The sequence below is a fragment of the Nanorana parkeri genome, unplaced genomic scaffold, assembly GCF_000935625.1.
Source record: "Nanorana parkeri isolate BGI_ZX_2015 unplaced genomic scaffold, ASM93562v1 scaffold240, whole genome shotgun sequence".
In the NCBI taxonomy this organism is placed as follows: domain Eukaryota; kingdom Metazoa; phylum Chordata; class Amphibia; order Anura; family Dicroglossidae; genus Nanorana; species Nanorana parkeri.
In genome coordinates this window covers 130,848-150,557 of record NW_017306508.1, presented here as the reverse complement: position 1 = coordinate 150,557, position 19,710 = coordinate 130,848, and the positions used below count along the sequence as shown (strand labels likewise).

The following is a 19,710-nucleotide window of genomic DNA, read 5'->3' as shown; positions in this document are numbered from 1 at the left end:
AGCCATGCACATAAGTCATCAATGAACGTTACCTTGCCCCACCCTCTCATACTTGCCCCTATGGACGTGGGGATTTTTTAAAATTCTGCTGTGGGATAGTTCATTCAGCAATAACTTTGTCATTACTTACGATAAAAAAGAAATATATATTTATTAGGACGTACAAGGCTTCCTTTTGGTAATATTCTCTTGTAAAAATGATTCTATTTTTTTTGTGCACTTCCAGAAAAAGCACTTTCTTTTTTCTCTTCTTTGATCAGTGTTTAAAAAAATTGTTGTTACTGTAGATAAAAGTCTACATTTTATTTTATAATTTGTCCTGTTCAAAGTGACACTTCAATTATAATTCGGGCAACATTATAGCAGCAAAGTTATTTACAAATGAAATAAAGGATTTTTTTTTTTTTGTCGCCAAATGTGACCCTAAAAACAATGAGCAAAACAAATAAAATAAAAAAGTTTACGTGTTAATGGTTAGAAAAATAGAAATAGTAATAAAAAAAAAAATCAGCAGTCAAATATCTTATGGGTGAAGGGGAAGAAGGAGTTAAACATTAAGTTTTGGGATTAAGTGTCTGGAGGGGTGCTGTACATAGCTTTGTAGCAATACAGTAAAGTATGTAAATATCGGGCTGGCAGTTTCTCCTTCCACAATCCTCATGGGTTCTGAATTTAGTATTGAAGCCCCGCACTAATTTTCCAGTCCAAATACAAGTCCTTCATCAGGGTGAACATGAAGATGTAACCCATAATTCAGAAAGTCGTAAACAAAATTAAACAACAAAATAAAAGTGTAGAGATACTAAAATGATGAGTATTATTATCATCTTTAGATATCAATATATCATTGTCCTAATGTAAAGGAAGAACCTGTCCGCACTCCGTTCCACGATGAATCCGTTTCTTAAAGTCCCGCCCGAGGTCCTCACCCTCCTGAATGTTATACCCAATGCTGGCTCACTCATAAGCCCAGGATTGGGTGAAACATGTCAGAGGGGGCGGACCATGGGAGGAACTTTCCAAGAAACGGATTTAGCGTGGAACGGAGTCCGGGCGGATTATTTCTTTACTATATACCTGCTTGGTTAAGACAAAGACGCACTCGAGCCAGCGAGCACTCGGCTGTCTTTCCCCTGCTGAAGCCGTTGAGGAGCGGTGCTTTAGTTCTATGACTTGGTATATTATTGACATAAACTTGTATTTGGGCTTAAATATTACGGTATGGCACTTCAATTCAAAATTCTGTGTTAAAATCCTGTTGGGATTCTACTGCTTTCCTGGACTCTGTTAGAGAGGTTTCGCCTCACTTCCTGTCCTGCTGACAACAGTTTTTCCAAAAAAGTGAGGGACACAGACAGAAATGTAAATTTAGCAGGGGTTCTAGCTTACCTCTACTCAAATAAATAGAAGTAAATAAAAAAAAGATTTCAGTCTTTGCTGCTGTTGGAGAGTTTCCCTCACTTCCTGTTTGGTAAAATATTGTGAGCAGGCCAGGAAATGAGGAAAAATGATTTTACTGATCGCTGGATAGTAGTACAAATCTGACAGTGAAGCCAAATCTATCACCAAAATAACTAAATTGGCTTGACATGGACGTTAAAACAGACCTTGGCATTTTACAGCCCATGGGCCATATGCACTTGTCTGGACACTGACTGATCAATGACTTGTACTCATTTGTGGCTGGCTGACAGTGGACGCGTTGGCCTCCAAGGCCGGTGCAGCCACCACAAGACATAGACCAGTGCAGGTCAGTGATCAGTCCATGTCCGGACTGCATTCCGCTTCAGTCGTTGGTTGGTAGATGCTGACATCATAGCAACCAATGATGCCATGGGTCCTCCTGCTCTGCAGTCATTGGTTGATAGGACTGCTCGGCGCTCCTAACAGCCAGTGGCAAATGTCTTCCCGCTGCCAGCACTACAGGAAGATGTCTATAAAGCTTGGGTGATCGTCCTCTCCTGCAGCTCGACCTCTAGCAGCAGGTATGTGCCACATAATATGCAGGGACAACAAGGGCCCGTTCACACCTATGCGGAGCTTTCATCGCATGGTCCTGTGCGATTTAACATATGGTACTGATCAATGCACATAGAGTGCGGCAGGTGTGTTGCGTTGCATGCACTACTTTTTTCAGCCGTAACGCAAGGTGCGTTTGGGGTGCCATTCAAATGAAAGGTAACGGAATGCACTTGCTACACTGTAACACACCGAACGTAGGAGCAACCAGGACTGTCGTGGTGGGCCGAACCAATAGGGCCTATCGGTTCGGCCCTCCAGAAACGGTCCCAGTTTCTCCTGTGGCCCCTCGAAACAATTAATTGCCCACCCCTACGTTAAAAGTATATCCTTCCTTTCATGGGGGCATTTTTTCTTTTTTTTTTTTTTTTTTTCTTCCTGTTTTTTAAATTTCAATCACTTGTCTTCTACAGATGTAAGTTTTCCCTTCGCTTATTTGCCGCTCGTGGTGGCGTGAATAAAGACCGCTCGATTGACATTTTTTTCCCTGTGTTTTTGTTCTGGATCGCTCTAAGGCGAGGAGATTAAGTTACAAGAACAAGAAATGCTCCAGCTTTGTTCCAGATTCCATTTATTGAATGGTTGTCATAATAATGATTAAAAAAAAAAGAGGAGCGATGTCCATTTGTTCCGGTGGGGCGAGAGCTGCTGAGACTTGTTCCCTCGCTGCCGTGTATTGAATCTCGCCTCTCTTGTGTTTGGAATCAATGTAATATATCCATGACGGGCCTTCAGGTCAGGGATCTGTTGTACAATCACACAGTTTGGCTTTTATTCGGCTCCATTTTTAAAGTACAACTCCAATCTTGTTACATAGTGTTTGATGTTGAATAAAGACACAGGACCTTATTCAGGCTGAGAAGGGGAAAAACGTTCCTATTTAGGAGAACCATGTACATTACGTGGATTGTAAAATCTCTTTTTTTAGGTTTATTTGTTTTTTGGCAAATCCTTTCTTGCTTTTGTTAATTAGATTGAGACGAGCCATTGCTGTTCATCGACTGTAATTTCATAAGAATAGTTAAATTGCGACATTGTGCCCTAATCTAATCCTACATTAAAGTATGTTAACCTATTAATGCCTGTTCTTTCTTCAGGGCTCATGCATGCTGGCAGGAATACAGGCGTATGGGCATAAAGTGCAAAGTACGGATGTATTTATGGTGCCCGGGAGCCCCAGTTGCAGCATTTTTCTGCCCATAGGATTGTATGGGCTTGCGGTTTATATACTTAAATTCCCCTTAATTTCTTCTTTATTAATAACCCCTTCAGTGGGGCTACTCTCATACTGCAAGGATTAAAGTAGTATTACGGGTAATACTGCATTAGGGTAAAAACTGCCCAGAACATTTTTCTCCCCCAGTCACCCCCCACACTTACCTGTCAGCGACGCTCGTCCCCGCCGCCGGTCCCGAAGTGATCCTCCGTTCCCTGTACTTCCTGGTTGCAGAGGGAGGATACTGATGGCGGAGGAGCCATAGGCTCCTTCTGCCATCAATCAAAGTGTTGGTCAGAAAGAAGGGGCGTGGCCTGCCACAGGGCTGTGTGTGTCTATAGAATGATGGTGGCACCCGTGCGGGAGGGTTGAAGGGGACCCACTAGAAAGCGAGGAATTTAAAACTTTTAAAGAAAAAGAGCAACATTCTCCTGCAAAAGTGGGTGTCCGAATAGCAACAAAAAAAAAAAGGAAGGATTAATATCGCTTTAAGTGTGTTTTTTGGTCTAGGTAGGAAAATAACAAAGTTATTCTCCCCTCCCTGATCCTCAGAGCCGCTCTTAGACCGGTCCCTGGAGCCTCTCTTTCCCTATGCTGCAGCAGTCTAAGGTCCCTGAGTCATCACATCCTATACAGTGTATAGGACGTGAGGATGCCAAAAAACATAAAATCGCTGCAATATAGAAGGAGACAGGCTGGAGGGAGCGATGCCAGAGCCAACCGAGAGGATCGGGTGAGTCAAATTTTATTTTTCTCCCTAGACCAAAACGAGCACTTAACCCTTGCAGTGCAGGGGTAGCCTCACTGCAGGGGTTAATTTAAAGAAATCCTGGAGTTCCTCTTTAATCAAATCCCTATGATTAATCGCTGGTTAGGGGTGAAAGGTGTCAGAGGGAGAGTCCTGACCGTAGAAAGCAATGATGCAAGAATTGCCATGCAGTGGTGTCAGTAAAGTTTATTGAAACTTAAAGGAGAACTATGGGGGTCAGTGTTTTCCCCCCTAGTTCTCCTTAGGGTAACGGGAGGACACAAACTAGCGTCCTCCCGTTACCCTAAGCTCAGTATACCGCGAGCTAGTCTCACTGTCATAGGTCGGCTAGAACTATGAGGTGAGTGGAAATCATCTCATAGTTCTCCTTTAAGGAAAAAAAAAAAAGCAGGGTGCAGCCTGGACTTTTGATTGTGCATATCTATAGGCAGGAGACGGGTCCCACACTGGGCGTGATGCCCACAGCTAGTCATCAGTCTGCTGCTTCTCCTTCACTGTCCAGTCACAGGCTGGGGGTGGGTCCAGGACAACCTGAACTCATAGGAAGTGGGTTGTATGATGCTAGGTGTCGTGCAACCTGGAAGACTGAGGACATCTAGTGGCGGAAAAGAACTGTGGAGGACCACTCCAGATTGAAGGTGGGTATTGCGCCAGATTTATTTATTTCTTTTAATGGGCTATTACACTTTTTGTATTTGTGACTGGAGTGTCTCTTTAAGATAGGCAACTGTCAGCTGGTTTCATTTTTTTCTCCTCTCCAGTGGACGGACATACTTAAGCTATTATAGGTGAACTCCGCTAGTCACTAGTGAGGTCAATGTGCCACGGGAGGGAATGTTAATGAAATCCAACGTACAGAATGTAGCAAAGTACCTAGGCCCCCTCCTGCCCATCGGGAGTGTTTTGGAAATTTTGCAATAAGGGGATTCTCTGGGCTCACAGCTGCAGATAATTTCATGCTCTACGCTTCGTATAAACGGCTTAGCAGCTAGTCATGTATATGATGTTTTTTTTGCTGGAGGTAGCGGAGCAAACGCCGTACAAGGATCTTTATTGACTCAAAATCCGGATATAGAAAATCTGGACGGATCTATTAAAAATAAAACAATCTTTAGTGTCCATTCATTAACCACTTCAGGTCCTGAGACGTTCTTTCATTTTTGCACACGCGTTGCAAAAACGAAATTTTCGGCATGAAAACTGTCCAAGCAATTGTTTATTTTCTGAAATCAGAGGCCCCGTAGAACAAGAAAATGCTAGCTGCCATTTAGAAATAAGGGGCTTTTACCAGCGTTCAGAGATGCATAGTCCAAAATACTCGTATTATAAAATTATCCAGAGGGGAAATTATCAAAACTGGAGCAGTTGCCCTTGGCAACCAATCAGCTTCTCTCTTCAATTTGTTCAGTTAAAGTGACATTAAACCCTCAGCTTTTTTAACATAAAACAATACTGTAATGTGTGCCTTACTTTAATCCATGGTAGCTTCCCTTCTCTTTGCTGCTCTTCCTTTTTAAATCCTCATCTCTTCTCATGCTAGACAGAACTTCTGTTTTGCAGCAGACTGCCTTGTCTCTGGAATGGCTACATGGTGTCTGTGTGAAGGTTCACAAACTGAGCCAGCACTACAGGAAGAGGCCCTCTGCTGCAAAGGGAAGTTCTCCCCAAGCACGAGAAGACAGAAGGATTTAAAAGGAAGAGCAGCAAAGAGAAGGGGAACTACCATGGATTACAGTAAGGCCCCATTCACATGTAGCGACATACCTTTGCAGCGGCCGGGATAGCGCGACTTTCTGGGCGATGTTCCAGCGACGGTAGCGCGACCTTCTCCGTCGGGCTCCATAGAAAAAAAGCAAAATCCGACGAAAAAAGGGTCCCTTAGAAGCGACTTGCGACGAGCGACATGGAGCTAAGACAGCTCCATTGACTATCATTAGGCGGCGACTTCTCGCGATATCGCGGCGGAAAACGCGCGGTAAGTCGCTAGATGTGAACGGGGGCCTAAGGCGCACATTACAGTATTGGTTTATGTTAAAAAATCTGAGGGTTGTCACTTTAAGCTTTGAAAATAAAAGGGAGAAGCTGATTGGTTGCCACGGGCATCTGCTCTAGTTTTTTTTTTTTTTTCTTCAAACAAGCTTTATTCAGTTTTTTGGCTACACCCCCAAGGGGAATAACCGTTTTGTCACACGAAATAGTTATTACAATTTGAGGTCACTCACCGTAACCCCAATAGGTATACCTAAATTTCTAACCTAACATTCCCGTGCTGGTTGCCACATTTACACTAGTTCTCATATTCTATACTTGTTAAATGCTCAATGCTCCTAAGGGTGTTTAAACGTAATTCCTGAAACATATCCTGAATTGTATCACCACTGCTCCAGTTTTGATAAATTCAACTCACTGGGAGGAATTTATCAAAACTGGAGCAGGGAGAATCTGGAGCAGTTGCCCATGGCAACCAATCGGTAGCTCTCTTCAGTTTGCTCAGGTAAGATTTGAAAATGAAAGAGAGGAGCTGATTGGTTGCAGTGCAAATCTGCTCCAGATTTTGTCTGCTCCCATTTTGATAAATTCCCCTCACGGTATTTTGATTTCCAACATTAAAAACAAGACACCAAGTCCGTATTAAAAACAAAATACAAAAGACAAGGACATTCTACACCCTGTACAGAGCATCGCTGAAAATTATGGTAAATTGCTACTAATCAAAAAGTCCACTGTGATGATGGAATTGCATGTGTGGTGTCTGAAGGCCTTGACGTGTTTCGACTCTTCCGGGCTTCCTCAGGAGGTCGTTACAGCTCATCAGTTTAGAGTTACCAGTGAGTGATGGCATTGAAATATTTGCTCTCACGCCAGAGAAGTAGCGTGGAGGACCACTCCAGATTGATGGTGGGTATTGCAGCAATTTTTTTTTTCTTTAATGGGCTTACTGCAGCAGAGAAAAATCATGTCTCCTCTACCAGACTGGGCTGTGATGTGTGGCAGAGCCGTGTAAAATAAAGGACTGGATGGGCAGACATGCCGATCCTTAAACTGCTCCTATGTATGTATTTCATCCGTGTGTTTTTTAGCTTTGTCGGCTTCCCGAAGTTATTAAAACGGAGAGGCGACCAATGAAAAGCGAAATTAATCTTTTAAGCGTTGCAGCGATCGGAAAAAAAAAGTAATGAGCGGAGAGGGGCCACTCGGAGGCCCATAATGAGCACCTGGGTAATAGGTGATAAGTATTGGAGCTCCGTCTGTTCTGGAAGGTTACAGGGCAGCGTTTGATCCGGCAACGGCGGTAATTACGTCTGGTGGCACCTCATCATATTCGTGGGGTTTCCCCCCGCTTCTGAGCAGCGAGATGTCGTATTTCATCTTTAAAGGCGCATTGCTGCGACAGGCCGCTGCGTTTGGAAGCTGCAAGCTTGTTTTATGGATTTTTGTTTTTGCTTATTAGGTGAAGCTGTGCCCCTGAATCATTTCCTGGTTGGTGGAGCAAAGTTTCAGCTTTGACATTATTCATTCTGTGAGGAATCTTTCAAGAAATCTGTCTTGGGGGAAATTATTAAGCTGCTATGACCGAGCACCTTAAAATGCTGCGTGCCTGGCTGGTCACCCACGTTCATTTCATCAACAATATTCCTATAAGATGATCTGCACACTTAATGTGTTTTATCCATGTTGTTTACCTGTAAATACCTCTCTTATGCAGACATCCAAAGCAGCCCCAGAACTGCTGCTCTACTGACACAATACAGCATATATACTTCTCTTGTCTTGTATGCTGGGTGTCATTCTCAGTATCTGGTCTTACTCTGTATGTATGGACTCTGCACAGTACCACTTCTCTTGTCCTGTATGCCGGGTGTCATTCTCAGTATCTGCCCTTATTCTGTATGTATGGACTCTGCACAGTACCACTTCTCTTGTCCTGTATGCCGGGTGTCATTCTCAGTATCTGCCCTTATTCTGTATGTATGGACTCTGCACAGTACCACTTCTCTTGTCCTGTATGCCGGGTGTCATTCTCAGTATCTGCCCTTATTCTGTATGTATGGACTCTGCACAGTACCACTTCTCTTGTCCTGTATGCCGGGTGTCATTCTCAGTATCTGCCCTTATTCTGTATGTATGGACTCTGCACAGTACCACTTCTCTTGTCCTGTATGCCGGGTGTCATTCTCAGTATCTGCCCTTATTCTGTATGTATGGACTCTGCACAGTACCACTTCTCTTGTCCTGTATGCCGGGTGTCATTCTCGGTATCCATTCTTATTTTCTATGTATGGAGTCTGCAAAGTACCACTTCAATTGTTCTATATGCTCAGTATGTGTCTTTATTCTGTATTTATGGACTCCGCACACTAGCACTTCTCTTATTCTCACCCTCCCCCCTATACCGACCCCTCTGCAGGGTGTACACAGACCCCTTATGATCCATGCTTTTCCCATGTAGTGGTATTGCCTGGTGACTGGTTCACTTTGATCAGTGTGCTCAGTCCGGCATGTCTGTGGAAGGCGTGAGAATGAGTTTGAGCTGTGTAGTGAATAGTGTGATTGTCACTGCGGAGGAACCACGGTCAGCCTGTGATCTGTGTGAGTAAATATTTACCCCGGACACAACAATGGAGGGGATGGGAGGAATGCGATGCTCTCCGACACATGTCGCTCGGCTGGGGATGACAGTACAAGAAAGGAATGGAGGCCGCATTATTTCATGTAGTTCACTCCTAGTACGTGTTCACAGCAAACGGGACGTCTCTCTGCTAGAGGGGGGGAGGACTTCAGGGGTAACAGTGTCCCCGGGCGCCCTTCTTCCGAGTCGCCGAGTGTCCCGGGCGCCCTTCTTCCCAGTCGCCGAGTGTCCCCGGGCGCCCTTCTTCCCAGTCGCCGAGTGTCCCCGGGCGCCCTTCTTCCCAGTCGCCGAGTGTACCCAGCAAATAGCAAAATGGCTTGTTGGGAGGGTGTCAGTCTGGAGGAGTGGGCGTTGCCAGGCAGGCTGTATTTGCATGCAGATCACCCCTTGGGTAACGCCCACGGGATGCTGAGCCTCCATGATTGAAAGACATAAAAGCTACAGACCAAGGACAATCAGGCTGAGTAGGAAAGCGCTAGATGATGCTGGATGTCTTCTACCCACGAAATGAGACGAGCTCTGACTGGCTGCAGCCTCCAATGTACGCTGTGAGAAGCTCACAGTGTGCAGTGAAATCAGAGGAAGCAATTTCATTCAAGAGGAGGAGCCGGTACAACTGCAAGACTGAAGGGAAGGCCGGGGGTTCAGTGGCTGCTACCATGTGTCATGACAGGTTCTCTTTAACCAAGAGAGGGGGGTTTAGAGGGGCAATCCCGGCCCCTGAGCCATAGACGGAGAAAACCCTGCGTGTGATTCAAGCTGGCATCATTGTTGCAGGCAAAGTCCTTTAATTGTGCCATTCCTGCTGCTGCTGCCTCTCCTGGAAACTGGTGACTCCATGTTTTTCCCTGCAGAGAAAACATCACCCCCCACTGTGAGGTCTGTGCAAAGTGATGCCGAGGAGCTCTCCGGCTTAATTGCTGCTAATTGGAATGTGACACTGGCTGCCAGGTGGAAGGTCTCACGAGCGCTCTTCACTCCGGCTGAGGACCGGCATTAGCTGAAAATAATTCAGTACTGTGTGTTGTGTTAAAGCTGAACCCACAACAGGCTGCCTGCAGAAAGTACGGTAGGGGGCGGAGACGAGACCAGTCACCCTTCACAAGGAGAGATAGTAGCAGTGACTGGTCTTTATTACAGGAGGGGGCAGAGACGAGACCAGTCACCCTGCACCAGTAGAGATACCAGCAGTGGACCGGTCCTTATTACAGGAGGGGCGGAGACGAGACCAATCACCCTGCACAAGGAGAGAGAGCAGCAGTGAGCGGTCTTTATTACAGGAGGGGGCGGAGACGAGACCAGTCATCCTGTACAAGGAGGGAGCGGCAGTGACCGGTCTTTATCACAGGAAGCTCCAAGTGTCACACTGGATGACTGCACAGATCTGGAAGTTCTGGAAGATCTGGACACAAAGCTCACCAAGATACAAGGAGGAATACACATGACTATATTTAGACAATGAACCCGTTGATGTGCTCATTCAAGCCCCTCCCGCTGTGTGATGTGAACAGGACACATCTGAAACTGAAATTGATTTTTATGTGCCCTGTCATCCACCCCCCACCCCCCCACCCTGCCAAATACATGTCTGATGGAGCCGGCTTCATTTCCTGGCTGGATGATGTCCAGCATCATTTTAGCTCTTTGCTCCCCAGCCTGGCTGTCCTTGGCCCCGCCCCTTTAATTCAAAGTATTTTTGTTAATTTAATCATGGAGGCTTAGCATCACATGTGGGCTTTACCTACGGTGGTCTTCATGTATGGAGGGTGGTCCCCATCAGGGGCTGCTCCTAGGCTGTGCTTTGTTTTTGTGCCAAGTGTCCTACCACTGAAGGTGGTGCTATAACCCAGCAGTCAAGATCTAAAGATCTCCGCCGTGTCCTTCAAAGCGGGTGAGTTGGCCGCAGCGAATGGCGGTGCATCAGAGGCACATTGTAAGTCAATTAAAAAAAATTGTTTATGGAACAGGAAAACACGGCACGTTGGCATTTTAAATTCTTGCATTTTCTGTGCTTTTAGCCGTAATTATGTAGGTTGGTGACAGGGTCTCTTTAAGTGGTGTCATCCACCTGGCTGTGCTGTGTGACAGGGTAAATCTTAGGACTGGATGGACAGATATAATCGGTATATTCAGCGGCGTGGTCGGACGACTACGGACGCTTTTGCATACAGACGGCGGACTTTCGCCAGACAAGCCACTGTAAGCGTAGGGAGTGTGCCGCCATCCCAGCCCGGGGAGAATTATGAACTGCTCTCACATGAAAGGCAGAGGAGAACACAAAGCAGCTCTATGGTAGCAGGAAGAGTCTAGCAATGGCTTGTCACCTCTCTATCCTGACTCTGTGACCTTGTGCTCCAGTCCTGCCATTCCAGCTGTTACCACTAAACACATGGCCCCTGGGGGGAGACAAGAAAGGAGGCTTCTCTCTGCTTTTTGATTGGCTGGCTTCCATCCGAGGTCCCCCCACTCTCCTCCTCCTCCTCCCCTTCCATTACCAGCCCTGGGATCCAGCGTGTTCTTGTCATTCAGTGTAGCATTGGAGGGACTCGCATCGATGTGCAGCTGTGGCAGTGCCAGGGAAATGCCCCATCGGCTAACCCTCTGCAGAGCAGGCCCATGACCCCCCACCCCTGCCATTCCTGCCGCTGAAGGTACAACCGCTCACATCACTTGCATCTTTGCATCGGGAGATGCAGGTCGGGTCTCTAAATCCCTGCAGACAGCGAGAAGTTCCACCGACGTACTCAGTATTTGTCATTTCTGACACTCTGGAAATCCTATATGTAGACCCATCGCATACTTTTTGGAGGTTTGTAAGTGATTTTCTTTTTTTCCAGCATTTTAAATGTGTCCTCCACTGGAACATGGAATTCTTCTGACGTTAAATTGATGCAAATTGATTCTCAGTTGTAAAATTTGATTTGGATTCTCAATTGCAAAATATAATTTAGATAACGGGTGGGGGATGAGAGCGGGGGCGATGAGTATTCAACGGGTTTACATTGTACGTCAGTATATGTGTGAGAGTTGGATTGCGTATGATGGAGAGGGCGATGAGGAAGAGATAAAGATGGATAGAATGAGAGATGAATAAGAAGAGGAAGTCGAGAAAGATATAATAACTGGTTTAGATCAGTCAGGACAGTGAATTACAATTGTTGGTTGCCCTTGCTTACCAGAGTTTCTACTTTACTGTCGACATGATACATTAGGATTGGTTGCCATTGCTTACCGCAGTTACTACTTTACTCTCGAGATGATACATTAGGATTGGTTGCCATTGCTTACCGGAGTTTCTACTTTACTCTCGAGATGATACATTAGGATTGGTTACCGCAGTTTCCATCTTACCGTTGGCATGATACATTAGGATATAAGGAATGTTCTAGCAGCGGCCACGCGCATTCTGATAGGATAGTTTATCATTTATTGCGAGTAAACTGATTAAATTCAACAAAAATTGCAGTCCAAAGATCCGCTCTATTTAATGGGTTTCGGGAGCTCTGACTCAATTTCGGCTCCACCAAGCCAATCGTCCGCGGAGGTTTTTTGTCAAGTGCTTTTGACCGATCAAACCTCACCCTGTGTGTCTGGTCGGAATACAAATGCCGGAATGACGTTTCTCATGGATTGTATTAGTGATTGATCTTTTGAGTTGATCCCAAACTGGCGACCAGTACTGGGGTGCGTTGCATTGTTCAGTATTCTATTGATGATGAATCGATGAACTCCTTGTTGCTATAGTAGCTGGATCAATAGCAGATTGGTGGTTGTTTGGCTGTCGTGTAACTTAAAGTGACATTAAACCCTCAGATTTTTTAACATAAACCAATACTGTAATGTGCGCCTTACTGTAATCCATGGTTGTTTCCCTTCTCTTTTGCTCCTCTTCCTTTTTAAATCCTCATGTCTTCTCATGCTGGGGGAGAACTTCCCTTTTGCAGCTGAGGGCCTCTTCCTGTAGTGCTGGCTCAGGTTGCAAACCTACAGAAACCTATACACAGACACCATGTATCCATTCCCGAGACAATGCAGTCTGCTGCATGAGAACAGATACAGATTTAAAAGTAAGAGCAGCAAAGAGAAGGGAAACTACCATGGATTACAGTAAGGCGCACATTACAGTATTGGTTTATGTTAAAAAATCTGAGGGTTTAATGTCACTTTAAGCACAATCCTTCTCCAAGTTCCTTTTTTCATTGCAGCCCGAGATGACATATTTGATAACATTTGGAGGGAGTAGAAGAGTGAAATGTTGCTGATGTAGGGGTTCTGTTCACACGTCACCGGCGGTACATTGCGCCGCTTCCGCTACATGCATAGTGTAACATGCGGGGAAAACTCGCTCTTTTCATGTTGCTTTCACTTTCTGCCATTAGTGTTTGCAGGCTTGCAGATGTACTTTAATGGGTGTTGATGTATCCAGACATAGGGAATGGACACATCAATGTGCATAAAAATCCCCATTACGGAGAAGAAATACTGAACTCGGGAAGATAACACTTAAAGTGATATTAAAGTGAAATATTTTTAATCTATTTCAAATGCTGATGAAATCACTTACAATGGATGCTGCTTCTTGATGTTTAAAAGTTTTCGCTTCCTGTAGAATCGGCTGGTCCCCTGAGTACTGGCCCTGATATCCTGTTTTAGGGGTGGCTCCTTTCCCTTGCAGGGTCCTATGGAGCCACACTTGCCAGTGATGGAATGTTCCTCTGCATCCTAATGTCCAATACACTGTATTGAATGGGATGACTCGCAGGACCTTAGACCACTGGAGCAGAGGGGAAGAGAGGCTGTACAGTCAAACCGCCAGGCAGACTTGAGATGCATTTGTTATTTTAACTCCCTAGGCAAAATGAGCACTTAACCCTTGCAGTGTGAGGGTAACCTCACTGCAAGGGTTAATTTTGTTTCTGCCCGGTGTTCTTTAATTACACGTATCAAAGAGACTTAATTTTCTATCCAATCACTGTCATGAGGAAGATATCATTGTGTTCTTTGGACCAATAATGGATCCATCATGTGAATAAATGGGAGTAACTAGGATAAAAATGGATAGGCCAGAGACATTGGGAGGAGGACAGCTGGAGGAGACCCATCAGATGAAACCATAGAGTCCAGAAACTGCGCACCCCCGGGGACTGTCAATAAACTTCCATCCGGTTGGCTCCTTATGATCTTACCAGTTTGAGTTCTATTATGTTGGTTTGGATGTATTGACTCTTGTTTGTTAATGCAATGTCTTCTTTGGTGTAGTGCTGTGGTAGTGTTGTTGGGTCCTTCTTGGGTAGATGATTAATTGGCAACTAAGGATTGTTTTTTAGTCGTCATTGTAATATTTTATTATTTATAGAATAATGTAATTTATAGAATTATACATGTATATTTCTGTGTACAATATATATAAACCTACAGTTTGTGTTGTTTCTTAGCTGACATTCCCCTCTTGAACAGGAAGAAGGTGTCTTAGATTAATAATAATACGGATATTATTTATTAATCATATTATTTTGTTTCTTATACTAATACCAGAACTCCACAAGTCTGAGTTATTGCCGTCACCTCTGCAGCTGACATTCTGCATTTTTTTTGGGGAGGGGGGGGGGTGTTGGCCACGTCCCCGCCCTTATGACACATTTCCTCCCAAACCCAGGAGAACTCGTAGCGGGGTTGCCAGCTTGCTTATCATTTGTAAAGACTTGGCAGAACCGTGCCGGGCGTGTTGCATCCTTTAATACTATAATCGGTGATGAAGACTGGGCAGGAACCGCAAAGGTTGGGGTGTCCGCGTTCTGGGACCCCCGAATGTCTTATTTAATAAACCAGTTCAAAGTTCGGTAACCAATACCAGCCGTCTTCCTTCAGCTTACTTTAGTTATAAGTTACTATAAAGCAAGCCCGTTGTATATAGTTGTGGCTTTACTTAGCATCATCGCTGCAAAGACTGGGCCGTGATTGTGTATTTTAGCTATCATTGGAGATTTTAGGGTTGCCCAGCCGCTTCGACATTTTAAACCCATAAACAATCTCCCTGAACTATAGTGTTGTCTATTTGAAACCCTGTTATCTTAGTGTCCAAATGATACATTTTCTTTGTTTTTGCAAAGTTACCTTTCTTTTCTTTTTCCTTTCTTTACCGTGGCTTCTAAAAAGCTTCCTGCCTTGGTCACCAGAAGCCATTAGCGATGATCTGTCATGCGTCTAGTGGGATCCCGTTTTGTAGTAGACTGCTACAATGCTTTTTAACTACTTCCATCATTCCCTCTGCCCACCCCCCCTAGGGACCAGAACAATTTTTACATTTCTGCTATGTGCCTGTTTATTCGGCTATAACTTTGTCCCTCAAAAAACAATATATGTATCACTTCCAAAGTGTATTTCCACTTTCACAACCAAACTGGGATAACCCTTATAAAATACTGTATTTCTTACATGTTACCATTCACATAACATGAGCTAAAAAAATATTTTAAACATGTGTATTGTAGTAATGACAAACAAGGAATTCTTTTAGTGATTTGTGTCTTGCAAAAATCATTTTAATGTTTTAATGCAATCCAGAGACTAAGATTGTAAAAAAAAAAAAAAAAACTAAGCAAGGCACATTTTTTTTTTAAACTTCATTTTAGTTAAAAATAAAAAAATATTACTGTAGATGTATTTGATCATTTTGTCTTGTTTATAAAGACACAAACATTGTGATACTGATACAAAGCATTGCAAAGGTATTTAAAAACAGAGGCTTTTTTTTTTTTTTATGTCACACTTAAAATAAAAAAAAAGTAAGCAAAACAAATAGAAATGAAAAAGTTTAAATATAAATGGTTAGAAACAAACAAACCAGGAGAATTATAGTTAAGGGGAAACGTTAATTAGGGCTAGGGTACACCTAAGGGTTAATAAAGGGGTTAATTAGGAACAAATTAGCAGTGGCCTGGCTCTCAGCAGGAGTTATGGAAATATAAAAATGTCTGAAGATGGGTGCTGACTTTTCCCTCTGTAGAGAATAGTTCACTGCATATCATGCTAATTCAATGGCCCGGAACAAGTATTCAGAATAGGAACTCTGACATTTTGCACTGCATGCTTGCTCCAGGGCAATGACTCTTAAGTATTGACCTGAGGGACAACCAGGCAGCTGGCATTTTTAGAAGGTGGCCAGCAATTGGGGAAGAAGGGGCGGGGGCCAGTCCAGGTTCCCTATTGACAATGGAAATGCTCAAATGAAGGTGGTAAATGTTTTTTTTTTTGTAGGCCTATTGGCAACATGTTTCCTGGAAATGGACCGACCCCATGAACACAAAATGCCTTTGCTGATGATTTTTCCTCACGTTTTTGCTGTCCGCGCGGTCTGTGGGCCCATTTACACATCAGCATTGCGATGTAAAATGCCCTTTGTACCCACGTCGATATATGTGCGTTGTGTATTGAGATTGAATGGCACCCCGTTGCTCACATATTGCACCACAAAAAGGACCTGCGCTGTAATGCACCTTTATCGCACAGATGTGGGCGCTCTCTGCACTGTGGTGTGCTGCGCTACTAAAAATATTGCATCTGATGTAGCCGCCGTGTGTCCAATAATTTTCCACCCGGCTGGTGCCAGCAGTGCCACCCATGGCTTAATTCAACAGCTGAAAACATGCCCAGCTTAACATTGCGTTTGTTCGCAGCTCCATCCTCCCATCAGCCAATCAATGATTAGTAATCAGCCAATCATTGGGAAAATAACTCTTCCTATAGTGCAAGTAACCACCAGTGTCTGATTACATCTAATCCCAGCTGCTGATTGGCTGGCTGTGTGCTGTGCGTTGTCTCTGCTGAACTGCGACTTTTTCATTTGTGTTTTGAAGCTGGGATCACAATCTCGGCAAGATTTTGCTGTCTTTTCAGATTCCTAAATGTAGCATTTAATAAATCACACAAGGGCCAAGTTTCTATAAGTTCTTGTCATCCCAGTTTTTTCATTATTCTGTAAGTAATATCGAGAAAATATGTGAAAGTAGCAGTGACATCATCATTGTGCTGTTCATGGTCTATGCCAGTGGTGGCGAACCTTGGCACTCCAGCTGTTTTGGAACTACAAGTCCCATGAGGCATTGCAAGGCTCTGACAGCCATAGACATAACTCCCAGAGGCAGATGCATGTTGGGATTTGTAGTTTTGGCACAGCTGGAGTGCCAAGGTTCGCCACCACTGGTCTATGCAGAGAGCATAAGTGTGGGCGGGACCCAGCAGGTCCCACCCACTACAGGCTGCCTGCAGTAAAGTACAGGAGAGGGCGGAGACCAGACCAGTCACCCTCCTCAAGGACAGAAAACAGCAGTGAGCTGTCTTTATTACAGGAAGCATGAACTTTCACACTGGATGACTGCACAGATCTGGAAGAAATACACAAAGCTCACCGGGAATCCAGGAAGAATACACATGACTCTTGTATTTAGACAATGTTTGTTTATCCTGGAGTGCAGCTCTAATATGGACACTGAGAATCCTCAGGAAATATTTATTTCCAGACGATCCCCTTAATGTGTTGTGTCTCCTCCTCCTGTTACAGTTCACGGCTAACAGGTGGCGCGCCTGGTGCTTGGCTGCTGGCTTAGCGGTAGACGGCCATAATGGCATTTTTAAGGAATGCGGTGTATATCCAGATTCCCTGAATGTTTCTGCTGTGCCTGTAATGTAGGCATGCTCTGAATTCCCAGAAACCCATTGGGGGTGTTTTATATTGTGCTGTGATTTTCGTTTTCCTTTCCTATAACGCTTTTATTGTGCGGTCTTCAATCCAAAAATCAGACTGCTAACCTAGTTTGCCTTTTCGCTTATGCCCTTTAAAGAAGCCCATCTCTGGCAAAAGTCTCCCCCCCAGAATCCTGGCTCATGCTCCCTATGTGACGGGGGACCAGAATCCTGGCTCATGCTCCCTGTGTGACGGGGGACCAGAATCCTGGCTCATGCTCCCTGTGTGACGGGGGACCAGAATCCTGGCTCATGCTCCCTATGTGAGGGGGGTCCAGAATCCTGGCTGAGGCTCCCTGTGTGACGGGGGGGCCAGAGTCCTGGCTGAGGCTCCCTGTGTGACGGGGGGGCCATCCTGGCTCATGCTCCCTATGTGACGGGGGACCAGAATCCTGGCTCATGCTCCCTGTGTGACGGGGGACCAGAATCCTGGCTCATGCTCCCTGTGTGACGGGGGACCAGAATCCTGGCTCATGCTCCCTGTGTGACGGGGGACCAGAATCCTGGCTCATGCTCCCTATGTGACGGGGGACCAGAATCCTGGCTCATGCTCCCTATGTGACGGGGGACCAGAATCCTGGCTCATGCTCCCTGTGTGACGGGGGACCAGAATCCTGGCTCATGCTCCCTGTGTGACGGGGGACCAGAATCCTGGCTCATGCTCCCTGTGTGACGGGGGACCAGAATCCTGGCTCATGCTCCCTGTGTGACGGGGGACCAGAATCCTGGCTCATGCTCCCTATGTGACGGGGGACCAGAATCCTGGCTCATGCTCCCTGTGTGACGGGGGACCAGAATCCTGGCTCATGCTCCCTGTGTGACGGGGGACCAGAATCCTGGCTCATGCTCCCTATGTGACGGGGGACCAGAATCCTGGCTCATGCTCCCTGTGTGACGGGGGACCAGAATCCTGGCTCATGCTCCCTATGTGACGGGGGACCAGAATCCTGGCTCATGCTCCCTGTGTGACGGGGGACCAGAATCCTGGCTCATGCTCCCTATGTGACGGGGGACCAGAATCCTGGCTCATGCTCCCTATGTGACGGGGGACCAGAATCCTGGCTCAGGCTCCCTATGTGACGGGGGACCAGAATCCTGGCTCAGGCTCCCTATGTGACGGGGACCAGAGTCCTGTCTCTTGCGTGACGGGGGCCAGTCACCTCGATATGTTAAAATGTACAACGGGTTTTACACCAAGTGGTATTGTGGGAGTGTTCATTGTTTAGGAAATTAACACAAGATAATATGCATATATACATTATTTATTAACCCTAAGAGGTTTATGTTCTGTGTAATAGTTTGTTTTTTTTATTCCTACGTCCCCACTAGGGCATTGCCTTCACTTCCTGTCCCAGTGACACCGGCACCCTGTTATTTCTTGTCCTGCTGTCACTAGGACAGGAAGAGAAGGCAATCTCCCAGTGGGGACATAGCAATTTGAAAAATATTATTACAAACTAGAAGAAAAAAAAGTTGGTAGAGTTGAGTTTCATTTCTTTGGTCACTCTTTTAGAATGTCCGGTATTGATTTCCACATTCTAACGTGTTCTGTTCCCTCGTAGACCTTTCCATGACTGTAAGGCGCTGGGAAGAGGATGGCCGTGGACAGCAGGAACAGCGACTGTACGGCACACAGTAACGGAAGCCTCCCGTCCAAACCCAATTGCACCGGTCACCCCACAGCCTGCGACGTAGACCAGCCACCCCCAAGCTCCGAGGAGCCCCAAGTCAAAGCCAGTACTAATGGATGCCTTCCTCATAACGGTGCCGCCAAACCTTGTTCTATGTATCTGGAGCACGAGAGGACTCCGATCATCCCCCAGTGCTGCCACCACTGCTGCTACCACCCGTCCCCGAGCAACCAGCAGGACCATGTTACTTGCACCGTTGGGACTTCGCCTCTGCTGAACTCCGAGTGTTCACAGCTGCAACGAGAACTGTCCCCGACCTCTGTCTGCCCAAACCACCCGCCCGTTTATCACCCCGTCTGCTGCGTGCAGCCATCGCAGTCCTATTGTATTCACCAATGGAGGGACCACTTCCAGCACCAGCAGGTGCCACCACATCTGGTCAACATGAGGTCAGTGTCCTTTTCTTTTATTGTCGTGCCCCTTCCTGTCATCAGATATATTTTTCATGTGAAGTCCATGCATGCTTAGTGATGTGTCATTGTAAAAGTTGCAGATTACCTCTCAAGGTGCCCATACACTGCTCGATTCTCGTACGAGAATCGGGCGAAATCCCGCGATCGTACGAGAATCGAGCAGTGTGAACTAAGACGTGCGACCGTTTCTACTGTACGTTCGCATGTCTTTTGTCGAGCCAACATGTTCG

General features: G+C 45.6%; 1 protein-coding gene across 1 annotated transcript in view; it reads left to right on the top strand.

Annotated features, from left to right (window-relative positions):
- Positions 1–19,710, top strand: part of DISP1 (dispatched RND transporter family member 1) — a 66,242-nt gene that overhangs the window by 4,555 nt on the left and 41,977 nt on the right. The window contains exon 2 of the mRNA XM_018556524.1: positions 18,939–19,456. Within this exon, the coding sequence (XP_018412026.1) occupies positions 18,972–19,456 (485 nt within the window). The 5' untranslated portion in view covers positions 18,939–18,971. The remainder of the gene's footprint in view (positions 1–18,938; positions 19,457–19,710) is intronic.